This window comes from Battus philenor, unplaced genomic scaffold (assembly GCF_028537555.1).
Source record: "Battus philenor isolate CCGP_79_NKW_IND1 unplaced genomic scaffold, ilBatPhil1.0.hap1 SCAF_12, whole genome shotgun sequence".
In the NCBI taxonomy this organism is placed as follows: Eukaryota; Metazoa; Arthropoda; class Insecta; order Lepidoptera; family Papilionidae; genus Battus; species Battus philenor.
The window spans coordinates 2,203,432-2,229,854 of record NW_027181674.1 but is presented as its reverse complement, the minus strand read 5'-3'; the positions used below and the strand labels follow the sequence as shown (position 1 = coordinate 2,229,854).

At 33.5% G+C, this 26,423-nt stretch overlaps 2 protein-coding genes across 2 annotated transcripts in view; one reads left to right on the top strand and one right to left on the bottom strand.

The window, feature by feature from the left end:
- Positions 1 to 3,438, top strand: part of ds (dachsous cadherin-related 1) — a 394,913-nt gene extending 391,475 nt beyond the window's left edge. Inside the window, exon 16 of the mRNA XM_068776750.1 lies at positions 576 to 3,438. Within this exon, the coding sequence (XP_068632851.1) occupies positions 576 to 3,207 (2,632 nt within the window). The 3' untranslated portion in view covers positions 3,208 to 3,438. The remainder of the gene's footprint in view (positions 1 to 575) is intronic.
- A 2,069-nt stretch (positions 3,439 to 5,507) lies between these two features.
- Eaat2 (Excitatory amino acid transporter 2) lies at positions 5,508 to 26,043 on the bottom strand. Its single transcript, XM_068776670.1, has 10 exons — positions 26,034 to 26,043; positions 17,826 to 17,981; positions 15,678 to 16,011; positions 13,978 to 14,115; positions 11,985 to 12,193; positions 11,351 to 11,522; positions 9,527 to 9,721; positions 8,578 to 8,712; positions 7,115 to 7,220; positions 5,508 to 5,748 (listed from the first exon to the last, which is right to left on the bottom strand). The coding sequence occupies exons 2-10, from the start codon at positions 17,962 to 17,964 to the stop codon at positions 5,599 to 5,601; spliced, it is 1,578 nt and encodes a 525-aa protein (XP_068632771.1). The 5' UTR covers positions 17,965 to 17,981; positions 26,034 to 26,043; the 3' UTR covers positions 5,508 to 5,598.
- Positions 26,044 to 26,423: the final 380 nt, after the last annotated feature.

Here is a 26,423-nt window from a genome sequence, read left to right as displayed (position 1 = left end):
TAATTTTCATTAAAATTCATCATATAAGTACGGTGACGTCGTACGAAACGGGTGAGAGACCTTAATTAAAAACTTAATAAACGCCTCCTTGACTCCTCTTGTGGGTGGAGTTTCTTAATTGAGCTCTACTCGGCGTAAGGAACAAGCATATTAAATTTAATTTTTTAAGACTATAAATGAAAATAAATGAAAATATCTCATGAATTATTGTCTCTAGATGTAAAATCTCTATTATATTCACACCTTGAATCCTTTTTAACTATCAATTTGTAGTACATGGTTTACCCTATTTATAAATCAATGGTTTCAGACATAATAAATTACGTAACGAAGGATTAGTTCAAATCAAACTGGATTATTTACTATTTATTACTTCAGATTTGTACTCTCAGAAGCTACAAATAAGAATTTTTTTTCAGAGTGATTACTTTTTGACACTTATGATCTTACTGACTCTGTGTATATAGATATCATAGCGCTTTCGATATATTTTTTGTCACTTTTCCTATAAGCAAAGTTTTATTAATATATTAAATGAATGCGCAATAATGCAACCATGTTTTGTTTAATTTCAGAATTACTGTAAATGAAGACACTGAAAAAGGATCGTCATTACTCCAAATCGGCAGCGTGAATGATGTTCTTAAAAAATACAATCTTGACTTTCACATTATATCTGGAAATGAAGGAGACGCCTTTGATGTTACCATGGAAGGTGCGCTAATTTTGGTAAACAGACTTGACAGAGAAGTGCAAGAATCTTATGTGTTGGGGTTGGCCGCTGTCGAACAAGGAAAAGTTTTATCATATAATCAGAACAAAACGTCTATCACAATATTTGTAACAGTAGCAGATGCAAATGATAATGCTCCGGTATTTTCTCTTACCGATTTTGATATATCTGTTAGTGAAAGTGTTAAGATTGGACACACACTCAGTCAAGTATCGGCGACCGATGCAGATCTGTTCGGTACGCCTAATTCCGCAATTTTATATAATATCACGTCCGGAGACGACGAAAAACTGTTCTACATACATCCAATCACCGGAATTCTTACTGTGAATAAAACACTTGATCATGATACTGGCAACCCTAAGTTCAAATTAGTAATAGTTGCGTGCGATCAGGGTGTTCCGTGTTTATGCAATTCTGCATATATTGAAGTGGATGTACTTGACGAAAATGACAACGCTCCTACATTTCCCGTTTCCGAATACTTTGAATCAATTGGTGAAAATGAAAGAGTCGGAACTTCTATATTTACTGCGAGAGCCACTGATTTAGATAAAGGAAAATATGGAAAACTTAATTATTCAATCGTTCCCAGTCCATCAAATTTTAACAGAAACGATGATTCATGGAAAATGTTTCAAATAGATTCTTTCACGGGATTGGTGAATTCTAACGCAGTTTTTGATTATGAGCAGAGAAATAAATATGAATTTTCCATTAAAGCTTCAGATTTGGGTGGCAAAAATTCAGTAGTAAAAGTGAGAATTGACGTGGAAAGCCGAGATGAGTTCTATCCACAATTTACACAGAAAACCTATAACTTTGGAGTTCCAAAATCGGGTTCGCTGCCTATAGGTTATGTGATCGGCCAAGCAACTGCCACAGACAAAGATAAAGGTATTGATGGTCGTATAGTTTACCAGTTGTCAACATCGCATTCATACTTCAAAATAAATAGAACTACGGGTGTCATAATTTTAAAGAAGAAAGTTGATTCAGTGCAAAGTTTATTTGGATCTGACAAGTCAATAAGTTTGGTCGTTACCGCTAGTTCTGGAAGACAAGGATCGTTAACAAATAAAACTGCAGTGGAAATATTGCTAGATCCATTAGCAGTAATTTCTGATAATACGAATCTGGTGAACGATACATCTATAGCGCAAAGCAGCGGTCTTTCTGATTGGGCATTAGGTTTGCTAATTGCATTTATATTTATAATAATTATATTTGCTGCCGCATTCTTGTTTCTCCACATGAAAAACAAAAGACATAAAAAAGTAAACAAGCCAGGACTTAGTTCCGAAGGTGTAGGTGCGACAAATAGTTACGTTGACCCCAGTGGATTTGATACAATCCCAATAAGAAATACAGGGCCAGTGAATTCAGCTAATCAGTTTGCTCCACCCAAGTACGATGAAATTCCTCCATATGGTCCACACACAGCGAGTTCTAATTCTGGCGCAGCAACCACCTCTGAACTTTCAGGATCTGATCAATCTGGCTCAAGTGGACGGGGATCAGCCGAAGATGGAGAGGATGGTGAGGACGAGGAAATTAGGATGATCAATGAAGGACCCTTACAAAGAGAATCAGGTATGCACAGACAGCCTAATGGAGTAGATGATGATAATCTCTCTGATGTATCTGTGCACAATACCCAAGAATACCTGGCAAGGCTAGGTATAGTAGAAACAGGTACTGGTGGTGGAGCATCAACATCATCAAGGAGATGTTCGGAAAATGTTGGAAATAAAGATACGATGTTACATCATGGACCTATAGACTCGATGCATATTTTTGATGAAGACGGCGCTCATGAAAATGATATTACAAACCTTATTTATGCAAAATTAAACGAAGTTACGGGTAGTGAAAGGGCAAGTAGTGCGGATGAAGCAAGTGCAGCTGTAGATAGAGCCATGGCTTTAGGAGCGTTTCCCAGTGCTCCAGGTGAGAACACTGCAGTACCCACTGCTGGACCATCTATGACAGGAAGTCTGAGCTCTATTGTCCATTCTGAAGAAGAATTAACAGGTAGTTACAATTGGGACTATCTGCTTGATTGGGGACCCAGGTATCAGCCATTAGCTCATGTGTTTTCCGAAATAGCCCATTTGAAGGACGATGCAGTATCGCTTCAAAGTGGCAACAGTGGCGCATCCAGTGCTAAAAGTAAAGGGACTTCTATATCAGGTGGGAAAAGTGTGCCGCCACCTTTGTTAACGACAGTCGCACCCAGAAGCTGTCCAGCACCATCATTATCTTGCCGGCAGCCGCAGCATTTGTTACCCAGGTCGCCTATAAGTCACGATGTTCCTGGCGCATTCTCTGCTGCTGCAGCCATGTCTCCGTCGTTTTCTCCATCTCTATCTCCTCTTGCAACGAGATCTCCTTCAATGTCTCCATTGGTAGGACCAGGGTTACCACCTGCTCCTGGAAATAGAAAACCTCCGCATTCAACTATGAGAATATGAAATTAGACAATAATATTTTTAAATGTATTGTACATATCTACTGTATCGACTGTTTTGCCTATAAGTATTCATAACTATAGTAATATTTATTAATCGCCGATCTGATCGGAATAGTTTGTTTGTATATGTCATTTTGTGCATGTTATTTGTAACACTTACTGCCTGAATATGCTCAAAGTGATTTGTAAGCGCTTATTACCGATTTTTACGGTAAATGTAAATATTGTCTTCATTCGGACTTATTATATTAGACTGTATATTATAGTGCCTTGTATGATATAAAATGAAGACTGCCATGTTAATTAACTATAGAAAAACAAACGAAACAGCTTTACTTTAAGCTATAAGTGTACTCTTAGATATTGCAATTCTATTATTAAGTAATTAGTACGAATGTAAAGTACCCTATTTTTTGTATAATGTAACAAGCGTTAATATGTACACATCAGACAATTTCTCGTGCCTTCACAATATGAATGAATTGTATATTGTAGAAAATGTTATTGTACTGTGATTTTCATCTTAGTATTGAACATGCTTAGGAAATCATTTATATCTAATTGGCATACAGCTTCCGTATAAATATAAAATGAAAGTTAAAATCTTATTCGTAATCTAAATTACAATTAACCTAAAACATATGGTTTTTCCAAAGAATAGATTGAAGGGACTGATGTATGTTTTAGGATATAAAATCGGATTTTGAAATTCGAACTCTATTGCCAATTTAAATATATTAAGATTATAATGTTAATTAGAATTATAAACAATTAGATATGAATGATGGTAATGTAAATACAATATTTTTGTAAGGTCTCCTACGTTCCAACGATTGGCTGCGATGTTAATATTAAAATGAAATAAAAGTCTCAAAATCAATCCCAAAATGTTTCATTTATTATAAATCATTACAGGAATTGATCATACAAATGGTATATCACAGTTGGATCTAAATCTACAAACGCTCTTAAATATAAGATCACAACTAAAACGTAAATATTCAAGATTACACAATGTTTGGAAAATTTCTACAGTATCAAAAATGAGGCAAATTATAGGCTCTACTCGGCGAACTATAAACAATTGTATTCCTTGTTAAACCTTCAGATACCAAATCAGTTATTGCATAACTTCGCAACAATACTTCTTCACTATATGACCTTTTAAGGCCTAAATTATCCTTGCCTTAATCTAGTTTTATGAATGAATATATGTATCAAGACTCTTTATCTAAATTTACCAAATCTCAACACACGACAAGTGTTATGTGATCCAAGTTAAAATTACATAAACAGTATAAGAGCAATGTTTAAATCCGAAAATCCTAAGACGATTACGTAACTTTTAATTATCGATACATACACTTAACATACATACGAAGTTTTATTTTTATCTCAAAGAACATTAGTTTAAAACTAATCGACTTTAAAAAGTTATACAAAATAAGGCCCCCTAAATGAATAAACTTCTATACTAATGTACCTATGTACTAGCCTACACAAATGGAGCAACGATCAAATCCATTCTTATATTTTAAATACAACCAATATTTATATATGGTTAAAGGTGCGGACTGAAACTCCATATGGAGCAATAGAGATGGATGTTATCCACTTGGTAAATAATCGAGGATATATCTTAAGCACGACCGGGAGAGTTATAAAATTGTTAATAAGAATAATAAAAAGGATACAATATCGATAAATAGTTGTATAAATTTAGATAAATCGAAAAATTTTTATACACCCAATCCAAAGTAGAAAAACCCTTTTGTGTGCCAGATTCTTTAAATACCATAATAAATCCAAAACATAATCACAAAGTAAACCAAAATATCTAAATCCAGATTTAAATGTAATTTAATTGATCCACTACCATGATATCAAAATGAAATAACACTCAGATAAAAAAATGATCAAAAATAAACCAAAATATTAAAATCTGATTTAAATGTAATTCAACTAATTGTCAACTATAATCATAAACTGAAACAAGTTATAGATCAAAATCGAGAAACAGTAGTTCACAGTTTAGAGGACAGTATAAATGCAATATTATTTCATCAAATTGACATTTAGGCTGAACAAAGACAAAAAGGGCTTTCACATAATCATCTGCCTCTAAAAAGTGACCTACAATATACAGGAATAGCAAATGAACATTGAGAAATTATTCAAGTTAAAAACTTTTTCAACCACAAGAATCATCCTATAAAGGTTCTAAATTCAAAATTAAAACTGGAAATGTAGAGGTACATTTCTTTAACTTAACAAAACTAAGAACAAATGTATCACCACGAACTAAATTATAGCAGTAAATGTAATAAAGCGTTTAATACTAAATAACAAGAAAGCAATTCCTCGAATCTTGTTTGTTGTTTGAATATCGTCATTAGATTTTATTAGGTGTACTTTTGTTATTATGTAAATGCATATCGATGATGACGTCATCAGACGCTATAGATTTATCCCCAGGAGTGATGATCTCCAGATCAACTTCCGTGTTAGAAGTTTGCAAAAGACCGTTAGCTTCTGTTGGTTCCTGAAAGTTAATAGTTTAACATTATTCATCAGTTCCCACTAAACTTCATCAAGAATTGTTCCTGTAATCATGGTAAGGCAGCTAAGGTAGTAATTTTGTTACATGACATCCTCCACAACAATTCATTTGTAACTCATCCCGAAGATATTGTATGGTACATGGGTACACCAGTAATATAAACTGGAACCATGCTTATCTTCTTCCTTGGACATAGATACGAACCTTGATAATATTGACTGAGGAAACATTGACCTGCTCGTTAAATATAGTTCCAATACCCGCGTGTCTTATTATTCCTAACCATTCTAATACGTCCATTCGCAATCCTTTGCTACAGTTATGCAGCACGTCATAGGAATAATCGTACAGTAAACTCTGTGTTTTGCACTAATCGGTGTAACATAACTCCTGAAGATGCCCCATGGAGGGGTGAAACACGTGTTGAGTAATTTGGCGGTGGCGGTTGTGTGATTCGCATTGTTTGCCGCATACGCATTTATCAGCGGGCTGGCGGGCGGTGCATTTCATTGCACGACTACCACTGCATGTGCGGAAGTGGCTAAATATTGGTCCTTTTCTTACTTAGGATGGACTTCCGCGAGGTAACGTCTGATTCCATTAAACAGTAAACTATGTTCCGACTCTAATAAATGTTTAGAGAAATGAGATCTTTCAGGGCGATCATTCCTATACGCAGACATATATTCCTTATAACGAATGTTAAAAATTCGACCAGTTTGACCCACGTATATCCCATCACACCCACCATACTTCAACCTATAGATACCTGACTGTAGCTTTGAAACGCAAAAACATCTTGTTATCTTCCAAAAAAAATTTAGAACATATGATGAATGTATATTGTATATACTTTATGAAAATTATCACCAATATTATCCATAAACTAATGGCTTCGTAGCGATTCGACAACAGATTACTGCGCGATACAAAACTAGGAGCGTTTGTTATACCTTTCTCATATATATATACCTTTCTCTGTTGGACAAATGTTCTGTCGTCTCACACAGACGACTCATTTGATTGGTTATAAAGTAGTGGTTGTGATTGGCTGTAAATAACGTCAGTTCTAGGACTTATGAATGGAGTTTTAAAGTTTTATATATCTTAGTTGGATAAATTTCAATCGTACTAATTAACTTAAATTAAAATGGATTGAAAATTTATCGAAGGAAATGTCGATTCTCTTCAACTCATGGAAATTTGTGCTATAATGAGTTTCTTCATCTGGTTTTTGTGTAAAAGGAAAAGATATATGACGACTTTAAAACATCTTTTCTCGAACACATCATCATTGAATCTAGTCTGTACCGGAATTATCTGAAATAAGTAAAACTAAGTACATCACCATTAAAGCGGAATCGCAAGCCATGAGTTCCTTCTTCGAGAGATGCTCCACAATAGCAGCGGCATAGCAGTCGCCGAGCATGTTGTTAGTGGTCCTTATACGATCTCTGTACATCAAACAAATAAAAGACATTAGCAATATTTAATGTGATATGTTTAATTTAAAATTCTCCAAAAATTAATTAAGAGAACACATGAGGCTACTTGAAATATACACCTGTATGATATATGATATGAATTAAAGTTTCCGAGGTATCCTGGTAGATGGGCAATTTGGAGTGACAGCGACCTGATAGCTTCCAGGTTCGTAACGTTTAAGAGTGGGCACTACGGATCAGAAACCGCGACGTGTTAAGTTTTTCCAAAGACACTGGATATCCTAAGCCCAAAATGATGAAATCTAATTTCGTCGATAAACGTCAATGCCTGTCAGTTCTATTACATATACGTATATATATATATATATATATACATATATATATATATATATATATACGTATATATATATATATATCTTACTTGGTACTGATTAGGTAGACACTAGGTAGACTGATGACATAATCAAGGTCGTGAAAGGTTGTTGAATACGGGCATAGCAAGACTGATCATTGTAACAATCTTTGCAGGAGGCCTATGATGATAATGATTAAACTAATATTTTGTAATGATTCGATTTTTAAAAATTTGAAGCGAATATTTGTAGTTCGTAAAATTTTTATGAGAAATTGATTCAAGTTTAAGTCACATAGGTAACCAATAGCAAAGTATATAAATTTGTCAGGTTTTTTTTTATATCAAGAAAAAAAACTAGACCCCAAAAGTAGTCATTGTTTAAAACCATAGACGCCCTCTGCTAGGCATAGCTCTCCCCCTAAGATATCTATGAGGTAATATATCATAATCGCCTCGTTTGGCAGACTGGTCGTCGATCGCAGTATATTATTATGGTATGCATTCAACGATGTCGATTCATTGAAAATTTAATCTTGAGCCTCCGTTTAGAGTATTCACTACAGTGTTTTTTTTTAAAGCCTTAACAAGGTATATAAATGCTCTGCTATTTATCAGATCACTCTAAAATTTGTACTTGTTATTGGTATACAGCAGAACAATAATGTATAGCAGTCTACGGAGACAGACAGTAAACTATATTAATTTAAAAAAAATATATTAATTAATATTATCATTACGTTATTTAACATTTCTGTTATCAGTTTTGGAAAGGGTTTACCATACGCTAATTGACAACAAATTAGATATACATTCATCTCTTTAAAACTTTTTTAAAAGCATGAATACAGAAACTGATAAGTTAAATGAAAAGAAAAACAATTTTATTAATTATTTCTATAGATAGTGGAAATATGTTTGTTGCAGGTGGAGAATCCTTTTTATAGGACGCATTAAAGAAAGATCAAGTCGATAAATCGAGTCTAAAAATGGTGATAATAATGATAAACTCACACGAGCCAGTCGACAGCGAATAGTAGAGAGACGTCGTGAGTTGGAGCATCAACAGCTGCCAACACCACCAGCAACAACACCAATGCAGCGGACGGTACAGACGCCGAGGACAGTGATGCCGCCGTCGCAGATAACCTGAAAACCGTAGTCCATTTTAAAAGTAAACATTTTAATGATCATTGCCATCTAATACATATCTACAACATTCGTACAGATCTATATGGTCAGGTTACATAACGCACACAACATAAAGCCTTTGAGTTGACATTACTTTCTGAACAACGGAAATTAAAACAGTTAACACTGAACTATTATATGTGTCTATAGTAAAATGCGGACCATAGTAAAATACTGAAATTTAGACGTACGAGTGATTAAATAACAATTATCGTATACTCTATAGTATCTCTATAGCAGGGTTGTGCAACACGCGGTCCACGGGTTGCTTGCGGCCCTTTTATCCTCTTCGGTACAGTGCTTGTCGACCACAAAACCATACACATAGCCGAGCGTCGATTTTAGACGTGAACCAAGAAATTTCACCCTATCTCTGCAATTACAGTTTATTATAATAACATTAGATGAACGTTATGAGTATCTGTATCCGCTTCTAATGTAAAACACTCCCAGCACAGATGTGTTAAACAGCAAGACGGGCTCTGTGTTGCGGCAGGTAAGAGCCGTCTGTGCGCATTCATCTTTGGCCATCGATAAATATAGTTCAATAGGTTAATTAATAACTGTTACTTTATGTGTAGTACGCCAAAGAATTTTAAAATATTAAATTGGTCCCCTGATTAAAAAGGTTGCTCACCCCTGCCAGACAACATTAAAATGAATATTTATCATTGCTTATAACTATCAAATGATCTTGCATTTAGAAATTACTTTTGTAAAGCAGTTTTTGATACTACAAACTCTATCGAGATGGATTTTACAATATACCCACAATATCGCAGCCAGCTGAGCGAAGCCGAGATGCATGTCGTTCATCTGACACACGAAGAGGCTTGCGACGGTGAGGAACAGGGCGGTTCCGTCCATGTTGATGTTGCAACCAATCGGCAAAACAAAACGCGTTATACGGGGGTCTATTTGCAGAGGTCCTTCCATACTGCGGAACGTCACTGGAAGCGCTGCTGCCCTGGAATAAGTGTCATAGAATGAATATCTCACTAGATAATACTTACTTATTTTAAAATTTATGTATTACAAGTATTTCTAAATGTATTCGTGATCGCATTTGATGTACCAACATCAAATGTTCGCTCTTAAACCGTGTAGAACCAATACCAGAGAGCGTGCTCCTTGGTATTACGAAAGCGTATAATGATTACCTCTCTGAGAGCTATAGTCTTTATATTTATATATATATATATATACATACATATATATATATATATATATAGACTTAAAAATATTCATAAATATGTATATATACATATATATATATATTTACATACATATGTATCTATGTACTTATATGTATTTGCTGTATCATTAACTAATTTATCTTATGCAAGCTATCGTCATATTAAGACATATTTCGTCTTCTTTTATAATATTTATATATTTTTTAAATATCAGGTGTTTAAAGGTGCTTTTTAATTATTATAAAATTAATAATTTTACTGTTGTTATTAACCTAATTTATTTTTTATTTATAACACTTTTTTGTACACCTAGATAATAACTTAAAAAAATAACATAAGGGTACAAGAAGCGGTCTTATCTCTCGAGGCGATCTCTACCAGACAACCTTTGGATGGAGATGGGAGACATGAAAGAGAAGGCAGTTTAGGGTGTACATACAAACAAGTACATACATTACTATACACACATTTAAGTATAAAAAATACTTATAACTACCAATTTACTTGAATAATTATTAATTGTACTAAATAAAATTTAAAAAATGAGACTTAAGCTAAGGTATTGTAGTATACCATTTGTTAATTTTTTGTGGTATTTCTAAATCCGGCATCTAATTAATTATGATATTATTAAATTGATATGTATAGGGTTAAGCTTGGCATTTATCTATTGAAATCAATACCACGGATATACGAAATTGTCGATGTAGAACTCAAAATGTACAGGAGTCTTAGAGAAGAAGTCAATTTTTTAAGGTCCTCGTTTTAGGAAACCTAGCGTTCCTCCTGCCACGTGTGGAGGAGGGACTTTATGTCTAGTTTTACAAATAGAGTTAAAAACCATTCTATATTGTTCTTATATGATTTTCATCAACAGTTTTGTTTACTTCCTGTAAGTCTTGTCGAACCTTATTATCTTGGTTAAGCCTTACTCCTATATATTGTGATCTGCACCACTTTTTTACAATACTTAAGAAATATAGGGTGTGGATTGTCGTCGCCCATCAGGTAGGCGAAGCATGCACCCTCTTTCTCCCATCACGACGTCGGAATAAGAGCGGAGTCCTTAAAACACAGGACTATCAGCAATGTGCTCAACAGTCTGGTCCACCTCCGGGTCACAGATGTACGAGTGACTCTCCTTGAGCCTCAAACTCACCAACCTCAGAGAATACTTCGTGCCCTGTGTACATCTGGCCCAGACACGTGTCCAGCTGGACTTTGACCAGACTTAAAAGACCAGCTTGAGCTGTCGCTTGACGATGGAAATGAGGCATCTCTCGTATTCTTATCTCTTTTGACACTTCAAGGCCGCGTCCTTAGCCAACAGGTTGCGAGAAAGTCAATTTTAAAGTTAACAGTATAAAATATATAATCAACGAAACTAAATACGGACTCACGTTGAGGCAGTGGCCGAAGCTGTAAGCATCGCGTGCGACAGCCCCCAGTAAAACTTGTACGGGTTCCGCCGCAAGAATAGGAAATATATTAGCTGCATCACCACCAGCTGGTACAGGAACACGCCGATGGTCACCGTTACAATGAACCACGCCAATTGTGACAATACTTGAGCTGAAATTGCGCAAGAATAAATTTCGTTAAGATAAATTTATGATGTTAAAGTAGCAACCACTTCAGCTGAAATTCAGATTTCATAACCGTCTAATTAAACTACTAAATTCATAGCAGATTAAAACCCAAATCAAAGGCTTAGTGACGTTGTGATCTGGTGATATAGCTAAAGTAGTGATTCGAATCAAGGCTCTTGCAGTAGCATTCCAACTTGATTAAGTAAGGCAAAACGTTTGACCAATTTAATACTTTGCAATATATAATATTAATGAGCAAACTGTGATAATATATGCCAATATAGTATAGGTTGTCTCAAAAAAAGTGTTTTTTTTTGTTTCAGTTACTGCTTGAAACAGCAGAAGACAACTGAACTTTTGCGTATTGCAATTTACATGTTATATGAAATAAAAGGTTTCACCGTTTTAACTGAAATAGATTTACTTAAAAAAAGTTCCACTTTACCGACATTACTAACTTCCAGTATCTTGCCAGCTATAATGCTGCTGACACCAACCGGAGTAAACCACATGACTCCTGTCACCATTTTCATTATCACCTCGAATATTGCCTGGAAGAAGTCAATCACCACCTGACCCTTAGGCCCTAAGCTTCCTAGAAGACTTCCGAATACCAAACAGAAGAACACCAGTCCTAATGTATTCGTGCCTGATCTGAAATTAAAAATTTATTATTATTTTTAAAGAAATAAACATTCGCCTAAAACAGTCAACAACATCCTAATGGAAGAGGAGCATGATTTAAAACGTTGCGGACTGGATTCAATCTCCCATTCCATCTCAATGAAATTTCCGCTGTTATCTTAGAAACCTACCATGTCACAGAAATCAATACAAACGCATGTCAAACCAAGTTATACAGAACTAAGTTATAATACGCCAAATTGTTTCGTAAATAGAAGAAAACAATGTTAGAGTTAAAGAATGAGACTGACATGTAAACACATCCTTAACTCGCTGTTAATTTTAAATTCAAAAGTTCTGCATTTTCTGGTATTACATCTGTTCGGCGAATACTGTATAACAATATACATTTTTGGAGCAAAAATACCTAGCACTCTACCGGTCAGCATAAATTCACGTGTTCTTTGATTTTTATTATTCCCTTGCAATAGTTATTTTACTCGTGTATTTTAATGTAAATGTAAAAAATGATCATTTTCTTCTTATTAAGGACCCGCATTGCCGATGCCCACTGATCGCCAGGACGAACGATCTACCACGCCGTGTCTGCCTGGTCGTGGTCAAACAAAATAATACGAAATAGTACAAAATCATATCAATAATTAAAAATACATTCACCATTACTTTATATTTTCAAACAATAAAAATTTAACTAAAACGAAATTAATTGTTCATTGTTTTTATATTGACTCATATTTTATATACAAGAACAAATGTAAACTAAAATAAACAGTGTACAACTGCGCAAATTCTAACAATCTAAATCAACATATTATTTAGGTCGAAAAAACAATAGCTCACTTTATTATACCTGTGAAAATATAAATTTGTATACATGATGATTACTTTCCTTGTCTTTTAAGAGGTGAATGTGATTTAAAATCTATGAAAGAGGTCTATGTCCAGTAATAGGCAATTTACGGCTAAATTGATGACGATGATTAAAAATAGTAACGGCATATGTAAAATATAAATTTTAAATTATTACTGTCAGTATACTTAGATGGTAAAATTAGTGAACCCAATGGATAATTTTGTGTCGAATAAAATAAATACTGATAATTTTGTTACAATAGATTCTTATATATGTATATTTAGGCAAAACCAGACCGACAATAAAATATATTTCAAAAGTAAAAAGAAATACATTCTACTTCCGCCAAACACCTAGTCACCGAAGCAGTGTTCCATGTAACATTACTCCTGAGGATGCCCCGTGGAGAGGTCAAACACGTGTTGAGTGATTTAACGGTGGCAGTTGTGTTTCGCATTGTTTGCCGCATGCGTTTATCAGCGTGCTGGCGGGTAGTGCACTTCATTGCACGACTGCTGCTGCATAGCGGAAGTAGCTATATAGTCTCTTTCTTACTTAGGATGGACTTCCGCAAAGTAACGCCTGAATCTATTAGATATTCTACTTCTTCCTTTTTTAGTCGATAGACGCCCACTGATAGGCAAAGACCTGGCCTCAAAACAACCATGATGACCAGTCTTGCACTGCCCGCATGCAGCGTCTTCCCGTGACCTGAACTACTGAGGGTCTGCCCCACCCTGCATCTACCTGCTCGTGGTCGCCACTTGAGAACTAGTAAAGTGCCCCCCACCCCTGCCACTTCAAATGAGCAATTCTTCGAGTGTCATTTGTTCTTTTGCAGATCCTCATTTCTAATTGGATCTCAGGTTATCTATTCTTTGTTATTTAAAATATGTTGTTGATATAAAAGAATTTTAAAAATATGAATATATAATATTACCTGTACGACACAACTCTGACTAGTTCCGGCACTGTGTCATTATCAGTAAGATTCCTAGTTACAATTGAAGCAGGTTGAGCGTACACTGTGTGAGCTTGTTGGAAAGTTGCCTGCACTATGTTATCTGGAAATATGTTTCTGAAAATCAAAATTAACTTTCTTCAACACTTATTGATTTAATAAAGCCATAGTAATGAAAATATTAATATATATTGGCTGGATAATTAATGTAAAAAGTGCGAATTTGTAAGACTGTCTTATAAATCGAACCCGCTTATTACATACATTGATATATATATATTTTTTTGATGATCGCAGATTCGACTTCCAACAGTGGATACTAATTGAATCATACATATTCATTTATTGATGTTTTTACACACTTAGGGTCGTTTACAGTGACCATTTATGTACTTCGTGAGAAGAATGACAAAAAAATCTAATTTAATAGAAACTGGAATCAAATTCTTACCTATAATGGCACAATTCAACTTAGAGCAACAAAAGTACGACATGCACTCTAATCTGAGAGCACATAATAAACTTAGACAAGTTTTTGCGTGGCTACTTTCACAATACTATTAGATTATTACTGTTTGTTTTGCCAAGGACTATATTACAACAGCAGGAAAAATTGAACACACAAATATAATTTTACGTGTCTCTAATATACAATATACTAAACTACCAAAGCAATTGTCTTATCCTAAAGCCTACTTTCAACTCCTTCCAGTTTGTTAAAATAGAGCGTCGCACCACCCGGAAATCGAGACACGTCCTCAATCTCCCAGATGATGAGGCAACTATAGCTCACAAGTAAATTGAACACCGACAAAGACGACAACGCACCAGATATGTTTTTCCTGTTAACGTAATATACTTTTCTACAAATTCTTCCTTCACATCTACATTGCTTTACCAAATTGTCGAATTGTTATTTTACAAATTCTTCATACAATTCGATAATAGCAATCGAGTCACGGTTCAGTCTTCTTGGGCTCCCTCATATCAGTGACAGCCCTGTACCCTGGTAATCTCCTAAGCTACCTAAAAGTTTAGGAGTCTCCCATACTGGTGCAAAACTAATGTTTGTGCCCCCGATGAAGTTTCTAGGGTAGCTTTCAAAGTTAGTTATTTGTATTAGGCTAAAAGTTTTTATGATATTACCATCAATGACGCTGTTAATGCCAATGCGTAAAAATAGATATTCATTATTGTAAATTAACGTTTTATGTTAAAGAAGATGTTAGAGGAAATAAATTCGTACTGGGTCCATGTAAGATGTTTTTTTAAATGTCCCCTTCTATGGGGACCTCTCGTACCCCTATCTATTGCGGGACAGGGACTTTGTTTTTATTTAAGAGTTTTTTCATGTAATATTTTTATTTTCGCGCTTTTCTATCGTTCCTCCTATTATCTTTCATTCCTTTATTTTCTTTCTTTCTCTTTCATGTCCATTTTTTCTTTTATCCGATACCATTCTTTCTTCTCCTCATACCTTAACTATTACAATTTCTTTGTTTTAATTTTATATCACATTTTTTATCTATTCTAGGTATACATTTTTGTATGTTATATTTTATTTACTTTTTTACCTATATTTACACTTCCATTTAATGTATTAAATTCCGCACCCAATGGTAATATCTAACATTAGGAATATAACATAAATAATATTAGATTAATGAGAAACAACTTACCTTCCAATATCAAAGAAGCTGTCCAAGATGCTATGCTCGCGACGTCTTTCTATACCGCTGCTATGTTCCTTCAATTCAGGTTTTCCCGGATGAATTAACAGAGCCAGTATGATACCCAGGAATGCGTTAAAGAAAGAAGTTAAAATGAAATACAGAAGTGTTCTAACAGCTATTTTTCCGCTCATCTTCGCATTCAAACTTGCAGAGCCGGCTATCAAACTGGCTATAATTAATGGAAGGATCATCAGTTTCAGCAGTCTCATGAAAATTTCACCCGGGTATGACATTGCCATTAGCATATCCGGGCCGAGATGGTACGGTCGTAGGCCAAAACCTGAAATGCATTCAATGTTTTTTTTTCAAACAAAAATTCTATTTCAGTATAAATTACTCTATTTGTATTAACGACATTTGCAAAAGTGATCGCAATAAAAAAAACATGACTCTCTTTCTTGTGGACGCTTCTCAAATTAGACCACATTTGCCCATCCCTAGCATTAAAACCCTCATAGCCTTATTTAAAATTGAAATAATTCATTATCCTGGTGCTGCTTTTGATTTAGTTTCTTCGAAATACAAATAAATCAAATGGATAGGAATGTAGATGGCGTTTGGCTTAAACCTCCTTTGCAGGCTAAGCTCGAGTGAACTCTGGATATATATATATATATATTTCTGCTGACCATAACCAAACAAAAAAGCTTAATTTTTTTTTAACAAAGTATATTTAAGCCTTTACTGAGCGCTTACATTTGGGAGACTGGTTGCCGCTTTTTGCTACGGATCTTTCTACACCCAGCTGCTTATCGCCACAGGGTTTCATTATAATATATATATGTTTATGGGTAAAAAGAGCTAATATTTATATACATAAACAATTTGATTTAAAACTTTTTCTCAGTTATGCTTTCATTTATACTTTATTTTATTTGAAATCGCTGCCCAAGCGCTAGAGACCGTTAAATGCATTGAGATGCCGGGTCAACTCATCTCAAGATTCTACCGTAGATTTTTCTTGAGAAGGTCCGGTAAGTTGAACGGAAGTCTTTTAGATTCAAATCGGGAAAAATATCCGAGTAAGTGTTGAAATCTCTGTACTGCGAAACCGTCACATACGCAAGCATTGTTGAGAATTGTTTTAAAACAGTGATACTGCTTGCAGTATCCGTGCCCGCTTAGCAGCTGTGTGAGATAGAAAGATGTCTTGAGATTTGTTACGATCTTTCTATATGGATCGACTAAGTCAAAAGAGAAAAAAGGAGTGGAAAGAAGAGATGGGAGTATGGGGATAGAGTGAAAGGCATTAGGAATGATCTTGAGAAACCTAAAGGTGAATGGTAAAACATGACATGTAATTTGTAAACAATCAAAAAACTGTTGCATTAATTCTGGAACTACGTATTTAGATAAATTTTCTTCACAAATATTACATACGAGATTTCAAATTTAGAACTCAAATAATTTTGTTAACTTATCGCAAATATCAAGATATGCTATTTCCAAATGTTTCTTCAAATATTTAATAAATATTCGAGGTAACTTTAAATAAGTAAATAGAATGTTCTTTACATTGTAATATCTTAAATTTTAGTGCAAACTTTATATTGTTTATATATTACTAGACTAATAAAAATGTTTGTGTTTTTAAATGTTTATTTTATCCACAGACAGCATAACAAAATTCTCGTAGTCAAAGCACATATGTGTGTCGGGAATGATGAAATATATCATCTCAGTCAGAAAAGAGATCATTCAAAAAAGTACGAGGAAAAGTTAAAAGCCTGTCTTTTATTTCAGTTGAATGACGCCCACTGCCTGGCATAGGCCCACCTCAAAGATCGCCGCAAGGACCGACTCTGAACTCCCCACATTCAACGACTTTCTAAGTATATCGTCATCGTTCACCGAACAATTACCCTTCTCTGCCACCGCTTCCGCCTCGCTCAAACTGAAAGCGACGTCGAGGTCCTTCAGACAAATCTCTTCCTTACTGGGCGACTGATCTTGTGGACCAGATCACGAAGGACTTCAACCATCTTCGCCCTCTTCTCCGCTGATATTCAAAAGGAGCGCTCCGGCGATGACGCGTCTCACTAGGTGGATTGAACCAAAAAATCAGTAACCAGGCAAAATATTATAGAAACTCACCTGTTGAAATTCCAACCAGCACTCCTAGTAATGTTGTGACCAGCATTCTGTTTTCTACCAGCCATTTCCTCAGGCCCGTGTGCTCGACGGAAGCACATCGGTCTTCAGTGGTCTTCGGCCCCCGATCTCCAGGACCCATCGTCGCAAAAAGGTACTCTGAAATTCGTGCACCTTTCTCCATCACTCGGTAATTCGTCTCTAGGACCCAGATCTTCGATCTGGTTGCTTTGTTTCCTTTTTTCTCACTATATTTGTATTATTGACTACGTAGTATTATTATAAAAAAATTAAAGGTGACTTAAATGTGTTGTAAATATTTTTAAATTCCCATAATAAAGATTATTTTAAGTATTTTTATTCAAATTATTCCCTTCTTCTGAAGTCTGGTTTGCTACTAACACTCATCGAAACTTATAACCTAAAACAACTATGTAATATATTTCCTGAACGAATAAACTTAATGTAATAAATACATCGCGGTTTTGGTAACTGGAATTACTCGTATACCGCGATACAATTCGACGATGGACCGCGTGCTACTGGAAGGCATCACGGTTAAACGTTCCGATGTAAAAAACGGAAGCCATATTTGAATATGCGCGCGCATCCATTGATTATCTCCCTATTGTTCAAAACAACCCATGAATAGAATAAAACCGCGGGCTTTACATTTCTTATTTTTTGTCCCTTTCTTTTAAATACAAATTACGTGAATACGTTGCGTAAACGTCACCAATTATCTATAAATAGTGTAATACGTCAAAGGTTAACCTGAAAATACTTAAGACGTGAACAAAGAATGTTATTATTCAACGGATTATACTTTAAGACTTGCGCTTTAAAGACTATAATAGCTTGACAAGTTACAAAAATAGACTTCTTTACAGTGACGTTGGATGACCTAATATTTAAATTGAATTAAAGTATAATTCAATTTATTTTTTCTATATTATACGATAAAAGTGAAGTTGAATTTATTGTTTAATTTCATTTTACCTTTATTAAATTAATGGTCCCAATTTATAAAAATAAATACAGTATCCAGCGATAAATATTGCACATCGACCTTTGGAAAAAAACAATCGGCTAATTTCGGCTTAGCAGAGCACTATCTCTGTCCCACACTACCTATGTGACGTACTGTCAGTCGTTGTATTTTGTGCGACAGAGATAACGCTCTATGAAGCCGAAATTAGCCGATTGTCTCTTTCCAATGGTCGATGTGCAATATTTATCGCCAGATACTGTAATTACGTGTACACTTTTTCTTCCTCAAAATTCATTTTCGACTCCTTACATACTTTGCTATTACAATATAATATTATTTATTCGTTCCTAGACCTTCACCTGTAGAGGGGTCCATAATGATTTATGATTTATAAAAATGAATGAATTTTGATTTTGATCCTTTTCAATTTATGTATCATTTAAAATATGTTTACATTGAAATTATTATTAATAATTATTAATAGTAATATTTTATTTTAATGCACACATAGATTCTGTAATAATTAAGCATATGATATACTTGTTTAATATGTTATTCAATATGAAAATAATAATAATTTGTTCCTAGACATCACATGGAACTGTAAATTGAGTTAGACACCCAAATATTATATATATATATATATATATATATATATATATATATATATATACATACATATATATATATATGTATGTATAAAAATATGTATATATATTATATACACACATATATATGTATATGTATAAGATAACAGCGCCGAATCCAACTCGGATAAGCTGGATTCAGGAATATCTGAAACATCTCGTCATAAATACCGCAGTGTCTGACAACGAAGATCTTAGACCAATGTCTGTTGACAGTGTTGACGTACCGATCCGATACGTGGTCGCTTACGATAGATCTCATGTGAAGACTCAATATCACCCATAGAGCAATGGAGAGATCGAACCAGAAGTGAGAGTTCCGTGAAGAACCAAAGTCGCTTGTAGAGACGGCCTTTGAGGCCGAAAGGTTTTCAGGCGACGGCGCTGGTAGACGCGACGTGGGAATGCGCCCCAGTAGGTTGACCGACAACATATTTAAGGTAAGTCACTAGATATAACCGGACGTTGATTTTTTGGACAGCCACAGCTGTATACACTACAAGTACATATAAAAACACTGTTATTATTTTTTTAAATAAATGACATGTATCTTTTTAATTAATTTTTGTTAGGGTCACCAAAGATGCAGGCCGCTTTCAATCGGTCCTATTAGAAAACTATAGGGGAGGCCTATGTCCAGCTGTGGACATCCTATCGCTGAAATGACAATAATGATGATGAACTATTTTTTTAGTCCTACCTACCCTATCGCTGAATTTCGGCTTGACGTTGATTTATGGGACATATACTAGCAATCCTCCATGAGAATACTTGTTATATCACTTCACGAGCTTTGCAAAAGCACATCGAACGTTGTCACTTTAAATTTAACCTTGCAGTTGCATTCAATTCAAAAATGCATAGTAACAATCGTACGAAAGTACTTCGATCCAAATTTAAATTTTAAAAATTAATGATAAGATATCAGTCAATTATCAGTCAATATCAAAACACGCAAAGAGACTTTAATTGCATTAAGTAAAGTGCTATATATTACATATATCATAGTAATTTTTAAATAATATACTGAGTTACCTGCAGTATTATCCAATTTTGGCTTGACGTTGATTTATGGGACAAATTCAGATTAATCGTTCGCATTTGAAAATGGCGGTTATTATTATATATATGAGATTCTTGTATCTATTTAAAATTAAAACACACACCATTGTCAAAGATGCACTTCCTCCAAAGAAAATTTATTGATTTGATCAATTTCTATGGTATATATTATTTCGCAGAGGAAATCATACTTAAAAATGACGAAATGTAAAATTTTTTTCAGTTTCAAACAGAGAAATTTAGAATCAAACAAAATGACGCATGTACAAATAAATAAATGATTTTGAAAACGAATTTTCTGGAGTATATTTGAAATAACTTATTTTTATTTATGTTTATTTAATATTATTCATTATACACGCTAGGATTTATTTAAATAGTTTCATAATAATAAACGTAAGGGTACAAAGGTCTATCTTATCACACGAGGCAATCTCTTACAGACAACCATAGTATGGAAAAGGTAGAAGTATAATAAATGGGTAGTTAAAATGTACAAAACATACATATATACAAACATACATGGATATAAATACATATGAATATAACATATATAGTTATACCAAATAGATTTATAATACATATTATAAATATAATACAATAATAAATCATCAAAATTATTTGGATCGCACTTGCTTCAGAGAAAACAAAAAAAACAGAGGAAGAAAAAGAAATAAATTAACGGATAAATAATCACAGGTCTAGTAAATATTTCTTAACCATTTTTTTTAAATCGGTAGTGAGTTAGCACGTCTGATATTCAGGGTAAATCTTTCCACAATCGAACAGCCTGTGTGGTAAAAGATTTGGCCATGAACAGAGAAAAATGTGCCGGTATTTTTAATTTCAGATTCTTTGGTAATCTCAAAGACCATGTGATCATGTGCATCATAAAGAAATTGAAATATTGATTTGAGATAATTTTAAATAACTAAACAAAAGTGAATTATTGGAATTTATGTATAGATAATAATGGAATGTTTAAGAAAGATTGTCCCATAAATCAACGTCAGTGGAACATGGAATCAGCGGTAATGTAGTGATTTACATTGTGTTTTAGAACTTTATAAAAAATTTAGTGCATGGTTTCGCTTCAATTTTTATATTGTAAACTCTTAACGATAATATTGAATTAAATTTAAAAATGTATAATAATTGAAATATGAATGTACTTGGTACAAATATAAATTTAAAAAAAAAACCGAATGATAAGGATATCAGTTAATTATCGTAGAGAAACAAGCTAAAACACTTTAATTGCATTTACAAAGTTACATACTCGTATGTTAAAAAAATACATACTATGTACATATTACATTTATACTGCAAAACAGTGCCTGATATATGTATTTTACTGCAGATAGTGGAGACTCAACATATTAAGACATCCGGTAGATCAGACGTGGCCTGGGCGTGTGGGATTTCACAATAATTCGTTTCACCTCATGTATGTCCAAAAAATTTAAATTGTTTGATTTTTGAAAATTTGATTTTTTAATTATTTGATTCCTTTAAAGAAGTTGCTGATACAGTGTTATACCTGATACCTTCTGTATCTTGTAAATGTATCTCATTGCGGCATAAAACTTAAATTTACCTGAGATTAATAGTTTTTTTTTAAGAATTGTACGTTCATAAAACTTAGTTCATATTTATACCGAAAGTATGAAAACAAGGCTATACGTTATACGTATAATAATCGTCAGGCAATCAAGCCGAGGAGTAGATAGAGCGCTCTCTTTCGCCTGATGTATACAAAGAATTACATTTCTATGGAATTCCTCTTTTCGATGCGCCGCTGATGATGTTAGATAGCTCCTACGAAATATTAACTTTAATTTCGAACGGATGTAAGGTTAAAATTATCAAATAACATATTTTTCTTTAAACTTGAAATACTTGGGTTCATGTAAAATAATCTCTAAAAATATTTTCGCCACGATCTGGTCTATCTTTGTATCACAGATGCACAAGGTACCCTTTGAGCTTAAGTCTACAAAGGTATCCTGAGAATCCCACGTGCTTTGTGAACATTTAGGTCAGACAAGGTCGTGTCGGCGTCCGGGATAAACTTCCTTGTTGTCGAAGCCGTCTCTCTTTCCATATATCTCCTGTTCAATTCGCCGAGCATGTCCAGCCTTAGGTGCTTGAACGAAACGGGACACTCCTCGTATTCCGGTCTGCTTCCTTGGCCAGCTGATCCGCCCTTTCATTGACCTAAAAACCGCATGAGCTTTCACCCTGTGCAAATGCACTTTCGGACGGGAAGATGTTTCTTAATTTTCCTAACAGTGCCCAACTGAGATATATTCGACGATTGACCTCTCGAAGTCTGATTTTCCTAGTTTAAAATCAGCTGTTTAGCTGTCTTCACAGCCCGTCTCTTCAGACTACATCATTATCTATTACCAATTTTAGTATACTGAAATATGTGCCAAGAACTGGAGCATCTGGGCCGCAGACGCACATGCCATAGGAGTATTCGAACTTTGGACCTAAAAGATTTATGACAGTTACTGTATCTGAGCCAAAATTCCAATATATTGTATAATTGGTAGATGAATTATTACGTTCTTCGAATATATTTTTGGTGTACAATGTAATTAATTAATGTTAGTTAAAACTATTTAAAGTAAATGTAATAAATCAACAAGACAATATTATGTAATAATAAGACTTTTTTTGGGGTCCCGTTTTTGTGGCCTCTCATACTCAGTTACCATGCTTGAGCATGAATCTTTTTTACAATAATAATTTCTTTACGTGATCTTTTGATTACATCCTTCTTAAGTTCTACCATTCATTCTCCTTTTTTCTTTTCTCATTCTCATTCATTATTTCCCATTCTTTTTCATATACCGCCTCACTTTTATAGCCTTTTCAATTTTTATTACTTTTTTCTTGTGTGTTTACATTCATCTTAATTTTTTGTTGATTCTTATTTCTTACTGACTATATCAAATAAGTAACTACTAAATAAGTTAGATACCATTTTAAAATTTTATCACAGATTGCAATTTTTTATCATTTTTTATTTCTGCTTATTATTTATCACCTTTTGTTGCTGTTAATAATACATAAGGATGCAAAATAATACAAAAGCATCATTCGTGTATTGTAAAAAAAATTATTTGATTTTGTACTTTACATTCGACATTCGCTTCTCCCATTGATTTACTATGGTACCGGCTGGAAACTGCCAGGATATCTTACAACAACCTTAACAAAGGCGTCTGTTCAAGGTGTACGGAGGTTTTAAACGACACTTGCCGATCCGTGATTTTCACTACAGAACCTTGTGGCCCGACCGACCATCTGTTCAAGCCACTCCTACATGCAAATGTTGCATTTCGGCTATATCTTATTATGTGTACCTTATAAATAAATATTTGCATCTATTACTTTTATCACACATTTACATACGTAATAACATAAGAAATTAATTTGCTGGCGTTAAAACACAAAATGTCCAGTATCTCAATCCAAAAATCAAAACTACATATCGTAGAAACAAGACGTTTCTAAAATCATATTTTTATTTTTCTCTCCTTCGATATATTTAGACGTTCTATCTATATTACATGAAATATATTAATACTGTCTTTATGATTTACAAGAAGCGTGATAATTTTTCAATGATATATATGTTGTTAAATAAAACTAACTGTAGTGAAGCGTAGAGTAGTACAGTAGCCGGCGATTAATATTGCACATCGACCTTTGGAAAGAGACAATCGGCTATTTCGGCTTTGTAGAGCACTATCCCTGTCCCACACTACCTATGTGACGTTTTGTGAGTCGTTGTATTTCGTGCGACAGAGATAACGCTCTTCGAAGTTGAAATTAGACGATTGTCTCTTTTCAATGGTCGATGGGCAATATTTATCGCCTGGTACTGTATTATCTTGTATTGATGTTTTTATGGTCACCGTTTTTTGGGGAGCCCTCATACCCTTATTATTTTTTGAGACAGGGACTTTGATTTCATTAAGTTTTTTTATTTATTTTTCATCTTTTGTCCGTTACAATGTCTCGCACTCTATCTTCTTCCTTTACATTTTCTTTCATTATTATTGCTTTTATTTACATATCTTCTATTCATCATCCTTTTTTATTTAATTCCATTTGCTTTGATGTTTACATACCATAAGAATGGCGTAAGGAACAAAAACATCAATAACAATTTCTGTACACATATACTAAACAAGACTTATGCAAACTAAATGGTTTTGTTAAAAAATATAGCGTGAATTATTCTATTTATGTCCTTTAAAATTTTACTAAAACAATCGACGCAGATTTTTTTGATTAAAATTCTTTAATTTTTTTTATAATCATCATATCAGCCGTATTAAGTCAACTCCTGAACACAGCATATAGCCTCCCTTAGACATGGCCACAAGGGATTTATATAATTATTATATTTAAATATTTATTAAAATGAACTTTTTCGTTTAAATCAGAGTTCCCCAAACTTTTTTGTGTCGTAAACCCCTTGCCATGTTTTTCCGTGTTGGGTAGACCCCCTACTTACCTGATATTGATTTACTGTAAATTTCTAACTGTAGCGAAGTTCAGTGTTAAAAACTTAAAGTAAAATCACATGTTAATTTATACATTTATCCAAAAAATTTACCCAAATTTTTTTTCGCTGACGTAGACCCCTTGCAGGTTGTCATAGACCCCTATGGGTCGATATAGACCACTTTGGGAATCACTGGTTTAAATGAACGTATATAGTTTAAAATACATCATCGAATACAGTGAAATAAATTTAACTATGTTGTCAGCTCACTTAGTGTTAAATTTAATATATTTTTAAACATGACTATGAGAGATAAAGAATAATTTTTCATTATTTTTTAAAAGAAAGGCAAATTATTTACATTGTTATTCATAAAACACCGTATGCAACTACGACATGTGTAACAGTGCATGACCGATCATGTCGATTTTTAGGGCAGGCTGATATGATTCACAAAAAAACCGAATTTGCATTATTTCAATACAATAACACACGAAATTCTGGACTATATATTATTTTGAACTGTACATGTTCCTTTAAACATAATTTTATAAAGAAATAAAATTATTACAAAGTTGCTTTTTAAATTTGAAATGATGACAACTGTATTTTGCCGAGCACAAAGAACATCATGAAATAAATTTTATATAATGTTTATTTAGAGTTACAAAGTAATAAATTTAAAAATAATATTTTAATTTTAATTTGATAAATATTTTAAGTATATCATAAAAAAACTAAAATTGTTTTTGTTTTGCAAATCATTCTAATTCCCGCTCGACCTTTGTTTCACGTGGTTTAAGTTCATTTATATATATATCTATCTACCAACGCCATTGTTATAACATATAATCTATTGTTAGTAATTTTTAAGGTTACAAAAAAATCAAGTCATTATTTATATTTTATATATAGCTATAATAACTGTTAACAAACCTATAATAATAATTAATTAAAACTTAATTTATGTATAGTTTAATGCTTACCCTTGATGTATTTAATTTTGAATTATTTATAACCACCAATAACACAAAAAGATCACACTGTCACAAAGCACTATCTGGTAAAATATTATTAAAAAATATACCAATACGATTATTCCTAATTTAGAATAAGCTTTACTTATATATATTTATTTTAAAAGAGAAAAAACATTTAAAACTAAATTGATTTGATATTATTATAAAGTGTTAGAAAAATAAAAGAAATGCTACTTGAAACACAATCACTAATTGAACACAAATTAATTAATTAAAAATATATAACATATGTCTCGCTATGATAAATTTGAATTACAGATTAAAAATATTCATGTCAACGCTAAATCCGTACAAATTTGTACATAGTTAAATATATGTCGATTTTAATTCTTAATA

Excerpts from the sequence above, each read along its gene's own strand:
- Eaat2 (XM_068776670.1), bottom strand. The coding sequence starts at position 17,964 with ATGGGTCCTGGAGATCGGGGGCCGAAGACCACTGAAGACCGATGTGCT. Across the intron at positions 16,012-17,825 it reads GCTGGTTGGAATTTCAACAG|GTTTTGGCCTACGACCGTAC; the intron begins GTGAGTTTCTAT and ends AATGCATTTCAG. Across the intron at positions 9,722-11,350 it reads GCTTCGGCCACTGCCTCAAC|GGCAGCAGCGCTTCCAGTGA; the intron begins GTGAGTCCGTAT and ends CACTTATTCCAG.